We start from the raw sequence: 21,524 nt of genomic DNA on the forward strand, positions 1-21,524 counted from the left end.
TCATTGAGAAGGGGCAGTTCCTGAGAAGGGGGGCTCAGGAAGACCCAGTACAAATTTTAGGAGGGATGGATCAGGAATTGGTATTTAGACAGGTCCTCTTTGAGATCCTGATAGCCACACACCTCTGTCCCTAACTCCCTGACAATATTTCATGTGTCCTCCCCCCAATCTGACATGTTCCCTGTTCTTCTCACCCAACAGCCAGGACAATGCAGAGTCTACTGAGCCACCCCGTGCCCCGGCCAGTCCCTGTGCTCAGGCTGCCCCGGGGTCCTGATGGCACAAGCCGAGGCTTTGCCCCTGATGGTCGCAGGGCTCTCCTGAAGCCGGAAGCCCTGGAAATGGAGGAGTCGCTGGAGTCCCAGGAACAGCAGGCCCGTGCCGCCCTGCGGGAGCGCTATCTCCGAAGCCTGTTAGCCATGGCCGGTCACCAGGTGCGCTTCACGCTGCACGAGGGTGTGCAGGTGACGGCAAGGTTTGGAGCCACTGACTTGGACGTGGCCAACTTCTACGTGTCACAGCTGCAGACTCCCATTGGTGTGGAAGCAGAGGCGCTGCTGAGGTGCAGTGACATCATTGCCTATACTTTCAAGCCCTGAAAATTACGCTGGGTTCACAGAGCTGCTCAGACCCTAGGATCCCGGAAGCTCCCAAGCTAGGGACACTACTGGGATTCAAAGACACTTGCCTCTCACCCCCTTGGCACTCTGGGTCTCTGAGGTTCTGAGCAAGAGCTCTAAGTCACACTGGCTGGGTTAGTCATTAGAAGTCTGCAGCCCCAGGGAGTCTAGATCTTGTTGAAAGGAATGCTCTACCTCATGCCACTCTGAATTCCACAGAAAGAGAAGTCTCGTGCTAGTTCTGCAAGGCGGGGGCAAGAAGAGAAGGCAAATGGCAAGAGTGGGAAAATGTGTTTTGCCCTTCCTGAAAATACTCCCTGCTCCCCCTCCTGCCAAAGAGCCAGTTGTTTGAAGAAAATGAGACTCAAATTTTCTTGGGTTTTATTGTTGTTCTTGTGTGTGCGTGCACCTCACAGAATCTGGGACAGGTTTCATGTGTGAGAGAATGGTGCAGTGGTTAAGGGGTCCAAGGTTACGAGGGGCCAGTACCAGCCCATCAGCTGTGCCCAGAAAGAAGACATGGCAATCTGCTTCCAGGAAAATTCCTGTCTTGGAAACCCAGTGGGCAGTTCTACTCTGTCCTCTAGGGTGGCTGAGGGTCAGATTTTCCAGAGGAATGAGTTTGGTTTTCGAGTAATGGAGGTTCTTCAAAAGCTGCAAGTATGGGACAGCACCGGCCACTCCACCCCATCCCCGCTGGGAAAACCACCAGAGGGTCTTGGATATCAGCTTTGGGAACTTTAGACTTGATCTCAATCTCAGTTTAGGGAGTGGAGTGGGAATGGACGGTGATAAAATGAGGGATGTGGTGGCCAACCATCCCCGCCTCTTGGAGTGGGCTTGACAGGAAGAGCCTTAGATTTGCTCCCTTGACTGCATTAATGGTGGTTATATACCGGTTAGTGGCGACAAAGAGGTTCAAGGTTAGAGAGGAAAGTGGATCCCCTGATGTTAACATCCACTCTTCCTCCATGTCATTTTAGTCCCCTCAAGAGTTCTGGCTGCATAGAGCATAACAGATTGGCTGCTAACAGATCAGTGGTAGAAGCCTCTGCCAGGATAGAGGATGGTCTCCTCCTTAGTGGATTTCTGGCCTCCAAATCCTAGTGTTGTTATTGCTGTCTAGTCAAGTAGGACTCATAGAGATCCTATTGACAACAGATAGGATCCTATCCTATCCTATCCTGTGCCATCTTCATCTCTGACATACTTGAGCCTATTGCTGCTGTCAGTATATCAGTTCATCTCATTAAAGGTCTTCCTCTTCTTTGCTGACTTCGCTCTTCCAAGAATAATGTCCTTTTTCAAGGAATAGCCTCCCTCCTAATAATATGCCTAAAGAATGTAAGACAAACCTTCCCCCCTATATTTGCAAGGAGCACTCAAGCTGCACTTTGTCAAAGACATTTTTTTCATTCTTTTGGTATTCCTGGGGATATTCAGTACTGTCTTTCAAGACCACAGCTCAAGGACATCGATTCTTCTATCATTCACTGTCTAGCTCTGACATGCATAGCAGGTGTTGGAAAGATTGTGACCTGAGTCAGGCACACCTTAGTCTTTAATGTGACATCATTGCGCTTCAGGACTTTGGCCTTTGGGATTTCCTAAAAGCCAGATTGCCCAATGCAAGTCACTATGAGCTGGAATGGACACTATTGCATTGAATATAAATGCCCTCAACAAGACGGATTGACAAAAAGGGTGCAGCGGTAGCCTCTGATTTAGCAACTGTGAAAATAACAGGATTTTGAATAGTGTTTCATTTTGTCGCACATAGAATCTCTATGTCCTAGCAACAGTGTAACACAAGGATCCCTGGTGTGTGAGATCATTAAGCTACAATCGAAAAGGCCAGCCCTTCTAATGCACCAGCCTCTCTAAGGGAGAAAGATACAGCAGTGTGCTTTCATAAAAATTAGTCTTGGAGGGGAGCTCTGGTGGCCTAGTGGCAAGGAGCTGCAACTACAATCCCAGAGGCGCACGTTTCGAATCCACCAGATGCTCTGCCGGGGAAGGAGGGACAATCTCCTCCTGTACCAGTCAGATCTAATTTGACGGTACACTCACACAAAAATAATAAAATAAAAAAAAATTCCTTTCTAAAGAAAGTCTGCTGTTAGGGACCTCTCTAAAGTACTCAGGAACAACGGTGTCTCTCTAGAGACTAAGATGTGCCTGATACAGGCCATGGTATTTGCAATCGCTTGTTATGCATCAGAGAGTTGAACAATGACTAGGAAGGACGGAAGGAGAGTGGATGCTTTTGAGCTGTGGTGCTGGAGAAGAGTACTGAATGTACCATGGACTGCCAGGAAAACAAACAGCTTCATCTTGGAGAGGATTAAACCAAGCTACTCCTTGGAGGTGAGGATTCTGGGGCTTCATCTGACATACTTTGGACATGTTGCCAGGAGGGACGGGTCCTTGGAGAGGGACATCATGCTTGGGAGGGTGGAGGGACAGCGCAGGAGGGGAAGACCCTCTATGAGATGGATTGATTCGGTGACTGGGGTAATCGGGATGGGTGTGTCAGAGGCAGTGCGGTTGGCGCAGGATAGAGCGGGACTTAGGGCTGTTGTGCATAGGGTTGCTATGAGTCGAAAACGACTCGACGGCACATAACAACAACAACATGACAAAAAAATTAGTCTTGTAAAAAAAACCACAAAAAAAACCCAACAACAACAAAATTAGTCTTAGAAACCCCAATTCGGCTCTGTCCACTAGGGGCAGTGTGATTCAGAATCCACTGGAAAACGCGAGTTTTGTCTGATTGACAAAAAGGGTGCAGCGGTAGCCTCTGATTTAGCAACTGTGAAAATAACGGGATTTTGAATTGTGTTTCATTTTGTCGCACATAGAATCTCTATGTCCTAGCAACAGTGTAACACGAGGATCCCTGGTGGCTCAGTGAGTGTAATCATTAAGCTACAATCGAAAAGGCCAGCCCTTCTAATGCACCAGCCTCTCTAAGGGAGAAAGATATAGCAGTGTGCTTTCATAAAAATTAGTCTTGGAGGGGAGCTCTGGTGGCCTAGTGGCAAGGAGCTGCAACTACAATCTCAGAGGCTCACGGTTCAAATCCACCAGATGCTCTGCCGGGGAAGGAGGGGCAGTCTCCTCCTGTACCAGTCAGATCTGATTTGACGGTACACTCACACAAAAATAATAAAATTAAAAAAAATTCCTTTCTAAAAAAAATTAGTCTTGGAAAAAAAAAACCCAACAAAATTAAGCCTTAGAAACCCCAGTTCGGCTCTGTCCACTAGGGGCATTGTGATGACTGCCCTCTCAACTCGCCTTGATTTACTTACTTAGTCCCTTCTTACTAAATGAGCCCCACTGTTGTTCGAAGATTTTAAAAAATAGCTTTTGACACCTTTTGCAATCTTCTATTAAGAAGGATTACAAGTTCAGAATGTAATAAAATAAATTCCATTAAAAATATAATAGATTTTGTTGTTGTTTTAGTGGCGAAAGTGTGGTAGCCGAAGCTGTTGATTTAAGCTGGAAGCTGCTTCGATTCTCACCTGTCCATTCACAACACGATTTCTGGGCGGACCTGGCCCCGCCCTCTTTAGTTGCCTTGGCAACGACGTCGAGCGTGCCCCTCCCTACGCCTCATTATTAGTCTTAGCCCCGCCTTCTCAGGTGCTCGATGGGCATTTCAAGTATGGTGAAAGTGCGGGGGCTGTTATTAAGCTATTGAATTAAGCTTGTAAAGGGCGTGGCTTAAGGTAGCACTCTGTCGCTTCAAACACAATATTCTGAGTCGCATATTCGTCTTTTGCCTTTGGCATTTCTTCCCTCACAGTTGAAAAGAAACGCCAGAGATGTGCTATTCTCCGTAGGCTCCTATTTGCTTTGTCATGTCATATTAAATTCTATTTTGAGCAGTACAGAATACACCTAGAGACTACCAAGACTTCGTCTCTAGGGCAGAGGCATCTTCGTCCGCATACATCATCAGTACATATTCAACACAGCTATCATGGTCTTTCTTCTCAGGCTCTGCATTTGTCCTCTTCAGTTTAGTCGCATCCTGCCAAGAAGATGGTTTTTATTTCTACCAACTCCATTCCCTAGCCAGCTGCACCCGTGACAATTGCGTGCGAATTCGAGCGTTAGGCGGCGGGGGCGGGGGGAGGGGTCTGGCTCGCGCATGCGCGCTGCCCTGGGAGACGGTGTTCAATCGCCCCGCCCCCCGTATTCTGCGGTTCCTGCTCTGCAGATTCACTACACACGTTCCTTTTCTCCATGACTTTCTGCTCTTTGTTTCGCTCGCATGTCACTTATGAGATAGCTCCTCTGACTGCCAGTAGCTGAACCAAATTTTCTGTCTTTGATACTAGACGGTAAACGCATCGGATTTAGGCGAAACTGCGGCTGCGGACGAGCAGGTGCATTCGGGCTCTCGGCGGCGACGACTACGACGACGAGGAGAGAGGACGGAGGCGGCGCCTGCAGCAGCCGTGGAGCTCATGCCCGGGGACGGCGGGCTGACCCGGAGAGACGAGTCCGGGGCCCGGGGCATGTCCCCGGGGCCCCCGTGAGGAGGCGGCGGCGGCGATGGAGCTCCCGCCGCAGGAGGCATTGCCCGGGCCGGGCGCGGATGGCGACGCCGAGGAGGCCCCCGCCGAGGCCCGGCCCCCCAGCCCCGCATCACCCCCAGCCGACGGTCGCCTCAAGGCTGCGGCCAAGCGCGTCACCTTCCCTTCCGACGAAGACATCGTGTCCGGAGCAGTGGAGCCCAAAGATCCCTGGAGACACGGTAGTTACGGCGAGGGACCTGGACCTTCGCGGGGGGTCACCATGGGGCTCGGCACGGAGGCGGCGCCCCGAAGTTCCACTTGCTGATTAAAGGAGACACTTTGAGGGTGGATAGGGGTTAGAAGGGAGGGTCGTTAAACGGCCAGGAGGTGGGCAGGTTTATATCCTTTGCGTGTGAAGTTTCTCCAGCGAAGGGCAGGGAGCGCGGGCTGCTGGAAGCGTGGGTCACCGTGGCCTGGGGAGGGGTAGTCGGGGGATAGTTGGCTGGGCCTGTGCCGCTGGCACGAGCCCAGGTTGCTGGCTGGCGAGCCCTGGATGGAAAATACTGGTCACGTTCATGCCTGAAGGGAAGAGGAGGGTTAAACGTGGACCGGGGCTGTAGAGGATTGGGCGAAACTGTCACGGTTGTTCCCAGCAAGGGAGCAGAGGTGGTGGTCAGCATAGGGACGGGTCGTCGTCGGAGGTGTTAGATCTTGGCATTTAGAGGAAAAGTGACCGCGTGCTGTCATTACCCCCCCCCCCACACACACACACAGGCAGCAAGTCCGGGCTGAGTCAGGGACCTCCCTATAGAAAGGTCTCCTCATTTAAACTGCAGAGAGTTGGATAATGTTATCAGGTCAGGACACAACCTCCTGGGTGGCACAGAGCATGTAAGTTCTCGACTTATAAAGGCTTGGAGGTTCAAACCCATTCACAGGACGGGCCTCCTGGCCTTCCGCTTCCGAAAAGCTCTGGGGTCAGTTCTGTTCTGCACCCGTTGGGGGGGGGTGCCCACGGTGAGTCAGAGTGGACTTGAGAGTAAGTACAGCAGGTGAGGTGAGGAATGGGATTTTCTGGTCAGTAGAAGGTTGAGGGTGTTGGAAAACTTGGGTAGCTTGAGATGTGGGGAGATGGAGTGAATTTGTGGCCTCAGAAGCTGGGTCATTAGAGGTTAAAAGGTCAGGTCGGTGTTGACACCGAAACGACAGCTGGAGGAGAATGTGGGACCGGGGACCAGGAGAGACAGAAAGTCACAGGTCTGTGGGCACTCGGACCACAGGAGGGGACAGCAGTGCTGTGTCTATTTCTGTGCTGGAGAGGCCTTTTTTTAGTGTGATAGAACCTGGGGAAAGAAGATCACACCAGCTAGTGCGTTCTAGCGACTGGTCTGCTGGCCTCCAGGGGTAGGAGAAGGAACAGTTGGCAGCCTGTGTGTGAGCAGTGGAGGAGAGGGTGGCTTGGAGCCGGGGGGTTGGGGCGAGGGTGGGAAACTTGGTAACCGGAAGCTGCACACACACATACGGGGAACGGCTGTAAATGCCAGCTTGGCTGGTTATTGTTAAAGCGATGGTGGGTAATTTAAGACTCTTGGCATTGGGAGCCAGCCAGGTTGCCTGGGCTCCAGGCTCCTGGGATTGAGGACACTTTGGAGTCAAAAGACTGGGAGATTGAGGTCAAGGAAAAAATTGTGGTTATACATGGCATTCAAGATAGTGAGTTAGGAGCAGAAAGAGGGAGACCTGGAGAGGATAAGTTGGGGGTGGTCAAGAGCAGAAGCTCTGTGACCTTGGGTTGATTTTCCCCTTTGAGCCTCAGTTTTCTCCTCTGTAACCCAGAGCCCACTGCTGTCATCGATTCCCACTGATAGCAACCCTCCGTCTGATTTCTGAAGCTATAAATCTTTATTGGAGAAGACGTCTCACCTTTCCCTTGGAGTGGGTGGTGGATTCAAACTGCCAGCCTTTTGCGTTGTAGCCTGGTATATTACTACATCGTCGGTATGGCTTCTCACCTGTAAAGTGGTTAATAACACCTACGCCACAAGGTGATGAATGAACAGAAAGAGATCGTGTGTGAAAGGTGATAGCAACTCATGAAGTTGCAGATATGTTGTTATTAAGGTGATTTTGGTCATGTTAAAAGCCAGAATAAAGGAGTGGGTTCTGAGGCATGAAGCCTGAATGTTGCTACTATAGAAGTTTCTGGAAGAGGGGCAGAAGTGGTGGTCAGTTTGTGGGCAAATGGGGAAGGACGAAGAAGTTTGGCTCGCAGGTACGTCAAGAGATTTACTAGCTTACAGAGCTGGTAAAACTGCCTTAGCTGGGCTGAGGCGGAGAGAAGCGTCTGGCCAGGGCTTGGCAGCAGAGGAGTTGACTTGGAGAGAGTACGTAGCTCACCAGGACAGCGGAAGAGCTGGTCAGTTTGTGGGCTGGCAGGTCAGTGGTGAAGGCAGTTGGGGCATTTGGCACAGGTTGGGAAGGGAAGTTTCTTGACTGTAGCTTCCCAGGAGAGGAACAGCTGTTTGCAACCAGCTGTTTGGCTTTGAGGAAGTCCTTTTTCCTCTTTGAGCCTCTTCTCTTACTGTCTTTCTCTGCAGATGGAGGGATTTGATACTATTAGATACTGTTAGAGGATGCTTGTAAGAATTTAACAAAATAGTTCTTGTAAAGTGCCTGCCACTTTAGTAGCATCTGCTGTTGGTCACATGGAGTCCTTAAGTGGTGCAAACAATCTTTTTTGTTGACAGCTAACAGAAAGTTTGGAAGAAAGTCCTGGTAGTCCTACTTCTGAAAAACCAACCATTAACTTATTATCAATTGAATTGTGTGTTCCCAAAATAGTGTTGACTTGGTTAGGCCATGATTCTCAATAATAGGTAGTTATGCTATTTTGTCATCTGATGTAATTATTTTGTGTGTTGTAAATCCTAATCTCTATGATGTTAGCAAGGCAGGAAGGTGGCAGTTATTTTAATGATGCAGAATAGGCTCTACAGGATTAGAATGTGTTTTGATTCAGCATCACTTGAGATTTATAAAAAGAGATTACACAAGTGAGCTGAGAGAGGGAACATACTACCATCAAGAAAGAAGAGCTGGGACCAAGCATGTCTTTTTGGGCTTAGGGCTCCTGGAGACATGAGAAATCTTCCCCTAAAGCCAGTTTCCAGATTCAGACATCTAGCCTCCTCAACTGTGAGAAAAATAGGTTTATGCTTGTAAAGTCATCAGTCTGTGGTATTTCTCTTACAGTAGCACTGAGAGCTCTGGGGGCTTAGTGATAGGGAGCTGCACTGCCAACCCAAAGGCACACAGTTCGAATCTTCCAGCTGACCCGTGGGAGAAAGATGGGCATTCTCTTCCTGGGTAATGTGCAGCCTCTGAAAACTTGTTGGAGTATCAGCTGTAAGTCAGTTCTAACCTGACAGCAGCACTTAGCTGCAACAGCTTCCTAAATTGTAAGTAAATGCATTTGAATTTATTAAGGTCATTCATTTATGGTATTTCTGATACAGCTTTTTAATTTTTTAAAATAGCCCAGAAAATCTTCCCCTTCTCCAGGGTTTTAAGTATTTGGGTAACCTTAAAGAGGCAGGAGGCAGTGAAGGAGTTTTAGGGGCAACAGATGTCTTGTAAGGCAGTAGGTCAGTTGGAGGCTTCCTGGGACTTGAAAGGAGAGTTACTGATTGACCTAGTGAAAGGTAGGGGCAAGCTGGGGGCAGTCTCTTGTTCCTGAAGGCTTAGGAAAGGTGACAAGGACAGGACAGGCCCCCCACTCCAGGGGCAAACTCCAGGTCCGAGGTGGAGAGGTGGTGGCGTGGAGAGATCACTCAGGCTGTGGGGCTTGGAGAGTTGGTTGTCTTGGCTGAGGTGAGGTGTTGAGTTGGCCAGCAGTGGGAGCTTTGTATGATCTTATATCTAGTGGTGAAGGGGTCCTTGGTAAAGTTGGTGAGTTTGGACAGTGGATTGACAGACAAATTAGGGGGTGTTGTCCATGCCAGATGCCAGTTGGGTAGTGTTTGTGCCTGGAGAGGACAGTGGGGCCATGGACCATGGCGGTGGAGGGTTTGCCTTGCTGTAAAGGGGGAACTGTGGTGCAAAACTCTGGCCCAGGAGCTAGTGCTGGGCAGGGTGGACACGGCTGGGCTTAGGCTGGAGGTGGGAGAGCATTTGGAGTTGGCCTGTAGAACTCCGGAAAAGCATGGTGAGGGGTGCCATATGAGTGAGAAAGGTGGTGGAGGAGTTACTGAGCATTGAACTGGACCAGGAGGTAGAGAGAGGCCCAGGCCTAGAGAAAGCAGCACTCGGGAAAGAGGGGTCCCAGCAAGCACAGGGTTCCTGCTCGGCCACCCTGACCCAGGGCCTCACTGCTGTAGGAGATTAGACGGGGCCCTCAGTTGTCTGAGCAGCAGAGCCTCCATCGGCCATCCATGGAGCCCAGGGCCGGGGGAGTCCTGGAGGATTGAGATGGTGGGGTTCACCTCATCACCTCCAATGGACTTCTCTGGTCTTCACATCCCCTCCGATAGTGATCCTCACCACCCCCGTCCTCGGGCTTGCTTTTTTTCCCCTGTGCTGATGACCAACATTACCATGCGTGTTTACCTTCCTGTGAGTGGTCTTCCCTCACTGGCACAGGAGGGCAGACACTGAGCTCTCCTATTTCCCATCGCTTTCCCAGCCCCTAGCATGATGTGCTGTGATCCTGCCCCAGTGGGCACCCGCGGGCACATAGGCGGTAACAGGGAAAAGGCTTAGGTGGCTGATGAGAGGCACCCAGCAGCCTGGGAGGCTGTGTGCCCCAGTAAGGACCTTGTTCTTGCTGGACCTGGTTTGTTTCCTTGTCTGTGAAGTAGAGGCTACCAGGAGGTCTGGCAGTGGGATGAAGTGGGCCAGGGCCAGGCTCTCTGCAGCAGCAGATGTGTGTGGATGAGGAAGTGAAGCTTGGACCGGGCCGGGTGGAAACAGTGATGCCGTGTTCCCTGGGGCCCTGGGGCCGGGCATGAGTGCCAGCGGGAAGAGGGAAGGGCATACTGGCTGCTGGTGGTCCTTACTCCTGGGGCCAGCTGGCTTGGGAACCCTTCCAGACCAAACTGCAGGAAGGGCCTGAGGCTGGTCTCCCAGCCCTGGCTGAGCTGCGCGTGGGGAGGTGGGGAGGTGGCGTGGGTTCGGGAGCAGGCGGCCTGAGCAGCATGTGATCGAGAGCACGTGACACCGGCCACCGGCTGGGAGCCTCTCTCCCCCCACCTGGGCTGCTGATGACTCATTCCCACCCCCTGACCTCCAGCGAGAGTCAGTCCTGGAGTTGGGGCGGCAGGCTGGGGGCGGGGGAGGAGGGTGCCCACCAGAAAGCTGCTCGTGTGCAGTGGGGGTGTTGTGGGGTAAAGAGAACCCAAATAGGCGAACAGGGGATGAGGGTGAAAAAGAGCAGAGGAAGGACAGTGGCTACAGTGTTCTTATGTGGAGACCCAGGAAGGTGGACACCCCATTACTGTTTGTTCTTGTTGAAACCCACACCGCGCATTGAGCCCTTGAAACTGGTCTGACAGGTAGAAATGTACCTGTTCATAGAGTGAGATTCCGTAAGAGAGCTGGTGTTTCCATGTGTGAGGAGCTTTGGAGGCAGAGTCTGGGGTAGGGTGGTGTTGATGGGGGCGCTGCTTCTGCTCAGATTCCCACCTGGCCCCACCTCGCTGCCTCCTGCCCTGAGGAGTGTGGGTTTGGACCGTTGTTCTCTCTGGGCCTTGAATTTTCTGTCTAGAAAAGACAGGTGACTGACTGTATTACTCGCTCCTAGAGCTGATGGGATGAACTGAGTGCAGGTCCACAGTGAACGCTACCAGTGTCCCCTTGTTCTTACTGCTCTCCTATTCCCTGCTCCCTGCTAAGGACCTTTTCTGCTCTGCTCTGCTCTGCACCCACACCCATCTTTCCTGTTCTCTGCTTCGGAGGGCCACCCCTCCATGCTAACTTCCAGAGCCTTCCCCGACCAAGTAGGGCCACGAGCCAGGGCTCAGGGCCATTTTCACTCCAGCCTCTGTCTACCACCTTTGGACCTGTCACGGCTCCTCCTTGAGCCTAGCCTCCCGTTAGAGCAGGCTCCCATCCAGCCCTCTGTCCTGCATGAGGGGACTAGGTGTTGACAGGACCCGGCCAGGCCATAAGCACAGCAGATGCCCAGTGTCCACTCTCTAGACTCCCACGGCTCTGTGCCTGCACACTTATACAGCAGCTCTTGTTCTTCCTACCTCCAACCTTGCATCTCTGACCATGTAAGGTGTCTCCCTTCAAGGGCAGAGACCATGTGTGAGGCACCTCTGGGGCCATTGGGACAAACACTGAGAGAAAGGAGACTTTACCCCTCAGATCTGACACTCTGTGGTATTCAGGAGGAATTGTTTTCTTAGTAGCTTATCTATTTGGTGCCAGGATTGGGCTCAGCCCCAGACACCCCAGGTTCTGGCAACCATCCAGGAGACCCCAGGAAGAGCACATGATGCTGGCTGGTGTGCTGTAGGGAGTGATCACCACATGAATCAACAGACGTGTGTGTGCGCACATGGGCATGTGCAGGAGTGTGTGTGTGAGAGTGTGGGGTTCTGGGATGCAGGATTCTGCGAGTGCCTGATCACATCTTTCACATTTTAAGGAGATTTGGAGTGAAACCTGGAGGCCAGAGGCCCTGGGCTAGGCTGGTTAGCATCCACACCACACTGTGAAGGACTGACAAAGGAGTTCCCTGGCCCCTCTTTCAGACTCACTAAGGCAGTCTCTGGGCCTACTGGCCAGGAATCTACAGTTTTTCAAAAGCCCCTCCACCTTTCCCATACATCATTAGGCCTGTGTTCAGTGCCCCAGACCTCAGTTCACGGGTGCCTGGGGTTCACCTCTGAGACTGGTTTTTGGAGCTAATTGCTAGCTGAATGTTGCTCTATCTGTCTTCGGGGAGCTGCAGAGATTGGAGTGGGGCAGGTGGGCTGTGTGCTAGGCTAGGATCTGCTCGGGCCTATAGATGAAACCCTGCTCTCTGCTTGGGCTTACCTGTCATCACCTCCCAAGGGCTGGGCACACTGCACCATACAGCATTGTCTCATTTAAAGCTCACAGCTACCCAGCAGGTGGTTGTCAGCATTCCCATTTTGTTGACAAGGAAATTGAGGCACAGAGAGGTGATGCCATTTCCCAAAATAGTTGCACAGCTAGTCAGGGCTTACACTGTGGTTCTGGCCCAGGAGGCAGCACTTAGAAGCTGTATATACCTGAGCCTTGGTAAGTGGTGGCACGCATCTGCGGCATCCAGTGTCTTCCTCCTTGTTGTTTTTTAAACTATTTTGTGTGTGTGCGTATACCGTCGAATAGGATCTGACTGGTACAGGAGGAGATTGCCCCTCCTTCAGTAGAGGATCTGGTGGACTAGAACTGTGCACCTTGGAGATTGCAGTGTAGTGTCTTCCTTTTTAAGCCCTGCCATCTGGAGAACAGAGAGGATAGTTTTGGCCCTACAAGGTAGTGACCGGGAGGAAAACCAGATTGCATAAGGGGCACTCGGGAGGCACGGGGCGCAGTTCTCCTATGCAAGTCCGTGTGTAGACTGACCATGGTGGCCTTGGACTTGTTCTTGTCCTAGCATTGTGTATCTAGAACGAGGCATGCACTCTTCATCCATCCTTCTTGATGAAGTGAATGGCTGTTCCCCTGTGTTAGTCATTCACTGTGGCCTGCTGCTCAGCCTCAAACCCTGGGACAGCCAGGTGTTAGAAACGTGACCAGAGAAGACAAGCCTGTCCCTCTCCTTGTGGAGTGAGGAAGGCATACAGTAAACAATTCCAGTCAAATGTGGGCATGAGGGCAGCTTCCTGCACAATATCTGAGGTCTTAAGAAGTGACAAGAGTTGGGCAGGTTAGATGCAGAGGGGAGGAGCCACCACAGCTAGGAGGGAGTTGGGCTGGGGTAGAGGGAGCTGAGCGACAGGAAGGAAAAGAATTGTCAAAAGAAGCATGGTTTGTGTTTTTTCTGCTCCTTCTGGGAATCAGGGACCTGGAGGAGATGGAACTGAGACCAAGATCAGGGTGGTGAGGGGGCCAGGAGCCTGGAACCATCAGTGGCCAAGTTAGCTCGTAGCTAATATCTGACTTCCCTGATTCATTCGTTCATTTGATCTGAACTGTCATCTCCAGGTTTTACTGTTGCTCACCTTTTCTGTAACGCTTTGAGGGACCATTCCCCCATCCATTGCCTTTTGGTTCCCCCCTGCCCCCACCCCCAGTCATCTTGGCCTGGCCTTACCCAGAATGCCCATACCCTGGGCTCGGAGGGCTGGACCAGAGGGCTGGACCTGGGCCACACAGTGTGGGCCCCCCTAGGTGTCCGAGCACCTCTCAGTTGTGGACATTCGGTCCTGTGCACACTGAGCCCTGGCTATCATTTTTGGCCTCAGTAAGGCCTAGGAAGCTGGAGGTGGCCGCCGTAGCCCCTTGCCAGAATCAATGGGGCAAGGCAGCTGTGTGTTTAAAGCTGCACAGAAGGCTGCCTCCACTGTGGTTCATGTGGGAGACGCGGGCCTTCTAACCCTCTCACTGCCTGCTGAGTGCTCTAACTTATAATGACCCAGAGTAACAGAAAACTGTCCTCTAGGGTTTCTGAAACTAGAAATCTTTACAGACACAGACTGGTGCTTTTTTTCTCTTGAGGAGTGAGTGGTGGTTCGAACTGGTGACTTTTTGGTTAGTCGTCCAGTGCTTAGCCAGCAGGACCACCAGGGATTGAGACAATTCAGACTGCCTATCATTCTTTGATTACATTCCCCTCTCTAGGAGGGAGGGGCTTGGTCTCTGTTCCCTAGAACGGAGGGCGGAGGGCTCTGCAGGCTCTCATCCCCTCCTCCCAGTCACTTTGGCCTGGTCCTGCCCACAACCAGGTCTTGGGTAGAAGGAGTTTGGCTGACTCGACTGGAGAGCTGGATCTGGGTAACGCAGCCTAGGAACACTCCATGAGCCCAAGTGTCATTGAATCCCCAGATGGGTGGTTGGTGGGTGGAGGGTGTACAGAGTGGCTGTTCTAGGTTCTCCCACTCTTTGTGGCTCCCAGTGCTTGTCTTGAGGTGCAGGTGGAACTTGAAAGTGTCTGCATGTGACTTGGCCTCCACCTAGCTGACTCCCTTTGCAGCAGGAGCCGAGGGGGGGCCTGTTGGACCCCAGAGGGAATGTCCTCTCTACTTGACAGCTGCTGGGCCCTACTAAAGTCAGACTCGTGTGGCACCTTCCCATCCACCCCCCTTCCTTCCATCTCTCCACAGTCTCAGCTCTCATGCCAGCTGTCGGCAGAACGCTCACGCTCCCTCGGGGTGGGGGGTGGGGTGCTTTTGGCAAAGCAGACATCATCCCAGCTAAACTCACTTGGTTCCCCACAGCAACTGGGAGGGAGGGAGAAGATTTGGGCAGTGATCAGAGTTGGGGGCTATGGCCGGGTCAAAGAACTTAGAATGTCCTACTCGTCATTTCCACTGAGACTTGGAGGGAACCTGGTTCATGTAGGGGCCAGTGGAAGGAAGGAGCTGGGTGCCAACCCTCCCTTCTAGTTCCAAAAAGCCCAGCCTTGAGCTAGCAGGGAGTCCTGTACAAGTGGACACCCAGACATCACCGCTCCTCCCCTAACATGCCACTGTGTTTCCCTGCCTCAAGGCTCCATGGCACCTCGTCACACTGTTGTTATTTGTTTAGGCCCATCTCCCCTCACTGGACCCAGAAGCCCCACAAGGGACTGCTCCTTGGGGCTGCCAAACCACACAGCCTGGTCCTGTGGGGCTCAAGGAACCTCGGAACTGTGGGGGAGGGGCACGAGGCAGGGGAAGGTGGGGTTTGCTCTTGGAAACTTTGCTCATGTGTTCATGCCTTCATTCATTGCTTGCTGACACACAGTTTTCCTCGGCTCTGCCCTGTGACGTAGTGTGATGGCTCCTGCTCATCTTCCACCCCTTCTCCACCCCACAGCTGCAGCAGTCTTGAAGGAAAAAAATCACATCATGCTTAGTGATATCATCCTCTACCCCTGCCATAACACTAAATCCCAGGTCCTTAAAACAGCCCAAGAGGTCCTTAGAACAGTCCGAGAGGTCTTTCAGGATCTAGCTCCATGGCCCTTACTTGCCGGGTTCCAGGTGTGGTGGCAGCTTCTCGGTTCCCAGCACGTACGAGCTCTCACGGCCTGGCCTCTGGAGTGTCATCCCCACTCCCACCATGGGCTTCTCCAGGATCCTTCCCCCATGGACCCCCAGCACATGGTCAGTGATCTGTGCCCAGAGGCCTGCTGCTTTACTCTGCTGCTCCCTAGACTACAGGCACCATGTGGCCAGGGAGTGTTGTTAGATGCCATGGAGTCACCTGTGACTCCTGTGACCTTAGACAGCTCTGACCCTTCCCTTGTGCTGCACATCCTTGTAATCTCAAGCCCATCTTACAGTCATTCACTGGCAGGCCATCTTGTTCAGGGTCTTTGTTTTGCAGACTCTACTTTTCCCAGCATGATGTCTTTTATCAAGGACTGGCCATCCTGACAACAGGCCCAGCGTATGTGAGGTGAAGTACCCTTTCTCCGAGACAGATTTGTTTGTTCTTTGGCAATCTATGGGATATTTAAGACTTTTACAGTCCCACACTTCAAAGGCTTCAGTTCTTCTTTGGTCTTCCATATTCATTATCCAACTTTTAGATACATAGACAGCCATTGAAAAGACCATACATGCTTTGATCAGGCCCACCTTAGTCTTTAAACTGACATCCTTGCTTTTTAACATTTTTAAAAGTCTATTTCCCCCAATCAACACATCTTTTGATTTCTTCTCTGCTGCCATCAAGGATGTTAAATATGGTCCATTTGAAATTAATTCAGTGACAGCTTCAGATCTGGGTTCATTGTGTGCTGTTGGTGGGAAGCTAATACTTATGGACGAGAAATCCTTGAGTGACATGGGACCTTGACACCACAAACAGCCCTGCCCTCATGTAGCCTGTGTTCAGCTCAGGGTAAATAAGGAAGTCTGGAGCAGGGAGGAGGATTGCAGAGAAAGGCAGGCAGACCTGCAAACCCTTCAAGAACAGTCTGTTAGAAATAGGGGAGGGCAGTGCCAGTTATACACACATTTCTCTGCTGTGGGTCATAGGCCAAGGCTCTTGGCCTCTCTGTATGAGATAGTGTCTTTCTCCTGACCACTCTCTGAGCTCACACCTACCAGTGACTTGAGTCCCAGACAGCCCCCTGTCATGGGCTGGGAGCCGAAAGGCTGAGGTCCTGCTAACTGGTCTACTTGGTCTCCGTGACCCGAGTCCCTGTTTTCTTTCAACAAGGTGTGTCACAGGAGCAGGAAGAGATCATTGGCATGTTCAGCCAGCAGCTGCCCCTCCTGGCCTCTGTCCTCACTCCTGGTCGGTCAGTGCTCTTCCCAAAGCTTGGAGTCCCTTCTTCCTGATCCAGTTCCCATCATTTTGAGCAGAATGACAAAGAGGTTCTCCATCCCATTGGAGCCTTTTTCCTGGACTGGACCTTGGACGTCTGCAGAGCTGATCAATGCTGAGCTCCTCTGGGTTCCCCATCCAAATCCTACCCCCTCTGAGCACTGGTGGCCTAGTGGTAAGAAGCCACACTGCAATCCCAAAGGCACATGGTTCAAATCCACCAGCTGCTCTGCAGGAGGATGGACAGTTCCCATGCGACTTACTGCCTCTGAAAACCCACTGAAGGGTCAGTTAGGAGTCAGTTCCAACTCAGCAGCACACAACAACTGAATTGTCACTATCAGGAATGGAGCTGCCTTGATCATGCTTATCCCCACACGTAGCAGGCCCAGTGAATGTGCTCAGCGAGTAGTATTCCTCTAACACCATGTCGGGGTGGGTGTGGTCAGAGCCCCTGAAAGTGGTGACCTATGTGAATCTGTGCTTACAGCCCCTATGTTTAGCAGCTGCCCATCCTGTCTGGTCCAGGGGAGACATCCTAGGCCAGGAGTCCAGAGGATAGAACTGGCAGTGGAGGGCGGGGCAGCCTGATTGCACGGGCCACCACCAGACATTGGGTCCATACACTTTTACCTGCTGGCCATCCGGCCAGGCAGAGAAGCCAGGGCAAGCCCAGACCTTTCCATCACGAGAGTCGCACCACAATCCTGTTAAACCTCCTTATTTTACAGATGATGCAACAGGCTGGAGCAGGCGGAGCTTCCCTGATGTGCCCCAGCTCTAGGGCTCCTTCTGCCCTTCTCAGCCACCGTTCTGGCTTTGAGGGAGTGTGTGCTGCCGATGTATACTGGGGGGTGGGCAGGTGGTGAGATCTCTGGAAAGGACCAGGCCTCTGTGAGAGCTGAGGCTCCACCCACAGCCCCCAGTGACTGTGTGTCCGCTTCCTCGCCACTCCCACTGGAGCCAGGTGAGGCCGGGGGAGCAGGTGTGGAGTTAGCCCACACTGATGCAGGGGCGTTCTGAATCTCTGCTGACCTTAGAAGTGAGGATTCTTCACTGTTATGGCTTAGGTTTTTTAAGAAATAACCTAGAAAACCTAGAGGAAAAAATAAGAATCACATGTAACTTTCACTGTGTGGATTTAGTAAGCAAAAACACGACTTTGTTTTTGTTAGTAAGTGTTCTCAGGTCTGTTCTGACTCTCGGTGACCCAAGTGACAGTGTAGAGCTTTCCAGTGGGGTTTTAGGCTGTCATATTTCCAGGAGTAGATTGCCAGGTCTTTCTTCCTCAGGCTGCTCGGTTGGTTGGAACTGCCAGCTTTTTGGTTAGCAGCTGTGCACTTACCCAGCATGCCTCCGAAGCTCCTTGCCTCTGACCAAAGCATCCTCTAATCTATTTCCTGTCTCTTTGCATGCGTCTGTCACAGACAGTTTGTATAAATGGAATTGTGTCATCTGTGGTCCTTTGTCATGGGCTTCTTCCACAAGGCACAGTGTCTTCTAAGTACATCCATGTCATAGCATCTGCCAATACCATATTTTTATTGCCAAATGCTATTCTACTTTGTGGACACACCGCATGCATTTATCCATTCATTCATTCATTAGTAGTTGTACGCTTGGCTTGTTTCCCTTTCTGACTGTTAGGAAGAATGAATAATGCTGCTGTGAAAGTTAGTGTACAGGGTTTCGGGTGGACATAGGCTTTCCTTATTCTCTCCCTCTTTTTTTTTTCTTTTTTCCTATTTTATTTTTGTTTTGCTTTCATTTCTCTTGACCTGAGAATCAGATTGCTGGGCCATTTGCTCATTCCATATTTAACTTTTTGAGGGACCACCCCGCTGTTTGAACAGCAGCTCAACCATCATGCCTTCTTGCCAGCCAAGGGATAACGTTCCAGTTTCTCCATATTCTCTCCAACCGCTCTAATTGTCCTTTTTAAACTAGCCATCATAGTCTGTGTGTCATTCTGTGGTGGTTGGAGTGTTACTAAGGTTCTTGAAGTTGTACCACTTACATTTCACATACCATCCAAGTCTACCCTGGGGGAGAGGTCCCACTCATTGGAGCTTCCAGAGTTAGACAGACTAGGAAACAGGACTGATCATCCACTTGAGAAATAACGGACCATTGAAAACCCTGTGAACAGCAGCGGAGCATTGTCTGATTAGTGCTGGCAGGGGAGCCCCTCGGTTGGAAGCACTCTCTCCATCCCGTGGAGTGACAGGTGGCTGCAGCAGTGGCTTGAGCACAGTGGTGGAAAGGCTGCTGCGGGCGGCCCACGGGGCTGCTTTCTGATGTGCATACCATGGTTGCTATGGTTTGCAGCCGACTTGACGGTACCTGACAGCAGCAATCCTAGTGGGTGTCAGGTGGGATCCGCTGTGGGTTTTGACTTGCATTTCTCTGATGGTTTATGAGGCTAAGCATCTTTCCGTGTGTGTGTGGGGGGGGCATAAGCATTGTATCTTCTTTGGAGACACATGTTTATTCCGATCCTCTGGCCAGGTTTTTAATTGGTTTGTCTTTTTAATTATCAAGTTCTTAAGAGTCTGTGTTACATAATCTAAATTTTATCAGAGATACAGCTTGTACCACTTGAATGCTGTCAGTGTTAAAATTCTGGTGTGTTCATAGACTCAGCCAGTGAGAGATAAAAATAAATTGGAACCACACTGTATTGACACTTGAATAACTTGGTTTTTAATTTCATTTTAATTTCCTTTTTCCTCCCTTAAAGCATAATTTTAAAAAAAAACATCACTCAGCTGTTGTCATTTAACTATTCCACGTTGCTAAGCCTTGAGCTCCTCTCCTGTCTTCATTTGGCATCAGTAATGCAGTAATGTTCTTCCTCACCCATGAATCTCGATGTTCATCATTGGCAGCCTCCTCAGAGGAAATTCTTAGAAGGCAGTTTCATCAGGCCAAGGGTTGGGGACATTTTGAGTCCTCAGATGCCTCCTGTGTCTCCCCACCTCCTGCTGTAACCCTAGAGGGCAGGGCATCTCATCATAGTCCCACTGTAGTTCTAGATTAGTCTTTTGAAGGAATGGGTGTTTATATCTTAATGCTTAATGCTACAGTGGTGTTGTATTGCAGTCAGCATCTGTTTGACCAGCAGTCTCTCGGTCACTTTTCCTTGGTCTGTGCTTTTGCAAATTGCTTCTTCATGTCCTTTGATACCCTCTCCCTTTGTGTGTTTGTGTGTGCACTGAAATCCGTTAGTGTGTTGTTTTTAATTTTGAGTTGCATGAAAGTTTGCAAAACAAATCAGTATTTCAACCATTCCTACACATTTTGTTTAATTCCATTAATTACAACATCCACAATCTAATCACACTCCACTCACTTTCTCCACAGCTTCTCATTTCCATTATTCCTTCTATCCTACCTCTTCCTGCCTTCTGGCTTTTTTCTTTGGGCAAATTGTGCCCTTTTGACTTCATATGGTTGGTTATTCGTTGTTGTTGTTGTTGTTGTTGTTGTTGTTCTTAGGTGTCATTGAGTCAAATATGGCTCATAGCGACCCTGTAAGTAACAGCTTTGAACCCTGTTCTATCCTGTGTCAGTCCAGCTCATTGAGGGCTTCCCCTCTTTGGCAGAGGCTCTACCTTCCCAAGCATGATGTCCCTCTTCCAAGGAATAACCTCTCCTAGCAACATGGCCCCAGTGTGCGAGACAAAGCTCACATACTGGTTATTCTCAGGAGTGGACGTCTCCCTGATTTACTGTTCACCTTTTACACAGGCCTGCAAGCTGAGCTGCAGGTGTGAGCTTTGTCCCAGGTTCAAAGCATGACTAGGAGCCAGAGACTCAGGGGTCCCACCAGACTCCTGCGGGCCAGTGAGCCTGGCCTTTCCTTATGTTACCGAGTTTTGTTTGGGTGATTTTGGGGGGTTTTTTGGGTGCGTGTACCATCAAATCAGATCTGACTGGTGTGGGAGGAGATTGTCCCTCCTCCAGCAGATCATCTGGTGGATTCGAACCATGTACCTCTGGGATTGCAGTGCAGCTTCTTGCCACTAGGCCACCAGAACTCAACTGTGTTACTGAGTTTTGCTGCACATTTTTCTCCACTCTATCCAGGATCTACCACAATCCGTTTGAAAGGGATCAGCTGTCCCTTTGCCTCATTTGCGGGTTTTGGTATGAATTCCCTCTCTATTGGAGATACTGATTAACTGTTTGGGATTTTAGTTTGCTGCTTTCCCCCTCATTTGTCATTTTCTTTGCTGGAAAGGTAGAGGGTGAAAGTCCTTTTTCCCCTCTGACTTCACTGAATACCTAGATCCGCACTTGCATCTCTACCCTAGCAGTGGGGAGTGGAGCAAGAGTGGGTGGAACATCCCAGACAATGAGAGAGTGGTGGACTCAGGTCTGGGTCAGAGCCTGCAGGGACTCTGTAAGCTGACCTCATCTCTGTTACTAAACACTCAGCCTGGTGCCCCTGCAAAGCCGCTGGAACCCCTTTGTCCTATAGATGAAGAAATTGAAACTTGGGGTTGAGGTGACAGACCTTTGCAGAAGGTGGCAGAAGCCAGAGCAGCCCTGGGCTGGCCTCTGGGCAAGTTCACTCCGCCATGGCTCAGTGACCTTGAGCCTCAGGTGGTAGCAGGAGCCTGGTCCCTAACCCCTCCATGATGAATTGCTTTATCCTGAGTGTCGACCCTCAGAGGGCTTCCTGCTCCCTGTAGAGTCAGGCCCAGACCTTCTACCTTGCTAGATTGGCCTCTGGCTACCCTCCCAGCATCCTTTTCTCCAGTCCTGGGTTTTTTTCCCTGGATGTACCCATGATCACACCACACAGGCTTTTTCTCTGCCTAGCAGAGTTTCCCCGGCCCATTTAGAACTGCGTTTTGTATATTTACATATTACTCACTGTCCCAGCCACTTCTCTCCTCCATTGTAAATAAAT

At 50.8% G+C, this 21,524-nt stretch overlaps 2 protein-coding genes across 3 annotated transcripts in view; both read left to right on the forward strand.

Moving 5' to 3' along the window:
- Positions 1 to 209: 209 nt before the first annotated feature.
- GEMIN7 (gem (nuclear organelle) associated protein 7) lies at positions 210 to 599 on the forward strand. The gene has a single exon (XM_006901221.1). It carries the CDS (start codon positions 210 to 212, stop codon positions 597 to 599), a length of 390 nt encoding a protein of 129 aa, XP_006901283.1.
- Positions 600 to 5,039: 4,440 nt separating this feature from the next.
- The window catches only part of PPP1R37 (protein phosphatase 1, regulatory subunit 37), a 46,235-nt gene continuing 29,750 nt past the window's right edge, over positions 5,040 to 21,524 (forward strand). Inside the window, exon 1 of one of the 2 annotated variants that reach the window (XR_439018.1) lies at positions 5,040 to 5,394. Coding sequence is in view for 1 of the 2 variants with exons in the window: in XM_006901222.1 (XP_006901284.1) it covers positions 5,193 to 5,394 (202 nt within the window). In the remaining variant the exon portion in view is untranslated. The remainder of the gene's footprint in view (positions 5,395 to 21,524) is intronic. The other variant, XM_006901222.1, reaches the window with a different exon arrangement.

Source organism: Elephantulus edwardii, unplaced genomic scaffold (genome assembly GCF_000299155.1).
Source record: "Elephantulus edwardii isolate Elephantulus edwardi_28Jun2011 unplaced genomic scaffold, EleEdw1.0 scaffold00315, whole genome shotgun sequence".
Classification (NCBI taxonomy): Eukaryota; Metazoa; Chordata; class Mammalia; order Macroscelidea; family Macroscelididae; genus Elephantulus; species Elephantulus edwardii.

What these genes read in the sequence shown, in the direction of transcription:
- GEMIN7 (XM_006901221.1), top strand. Translation starts at nt 210, where the DNA reads ATGCAGAGTCTACTGAGCCACCCCGTGCCCCGGCCAGTCCCTGTGCTC.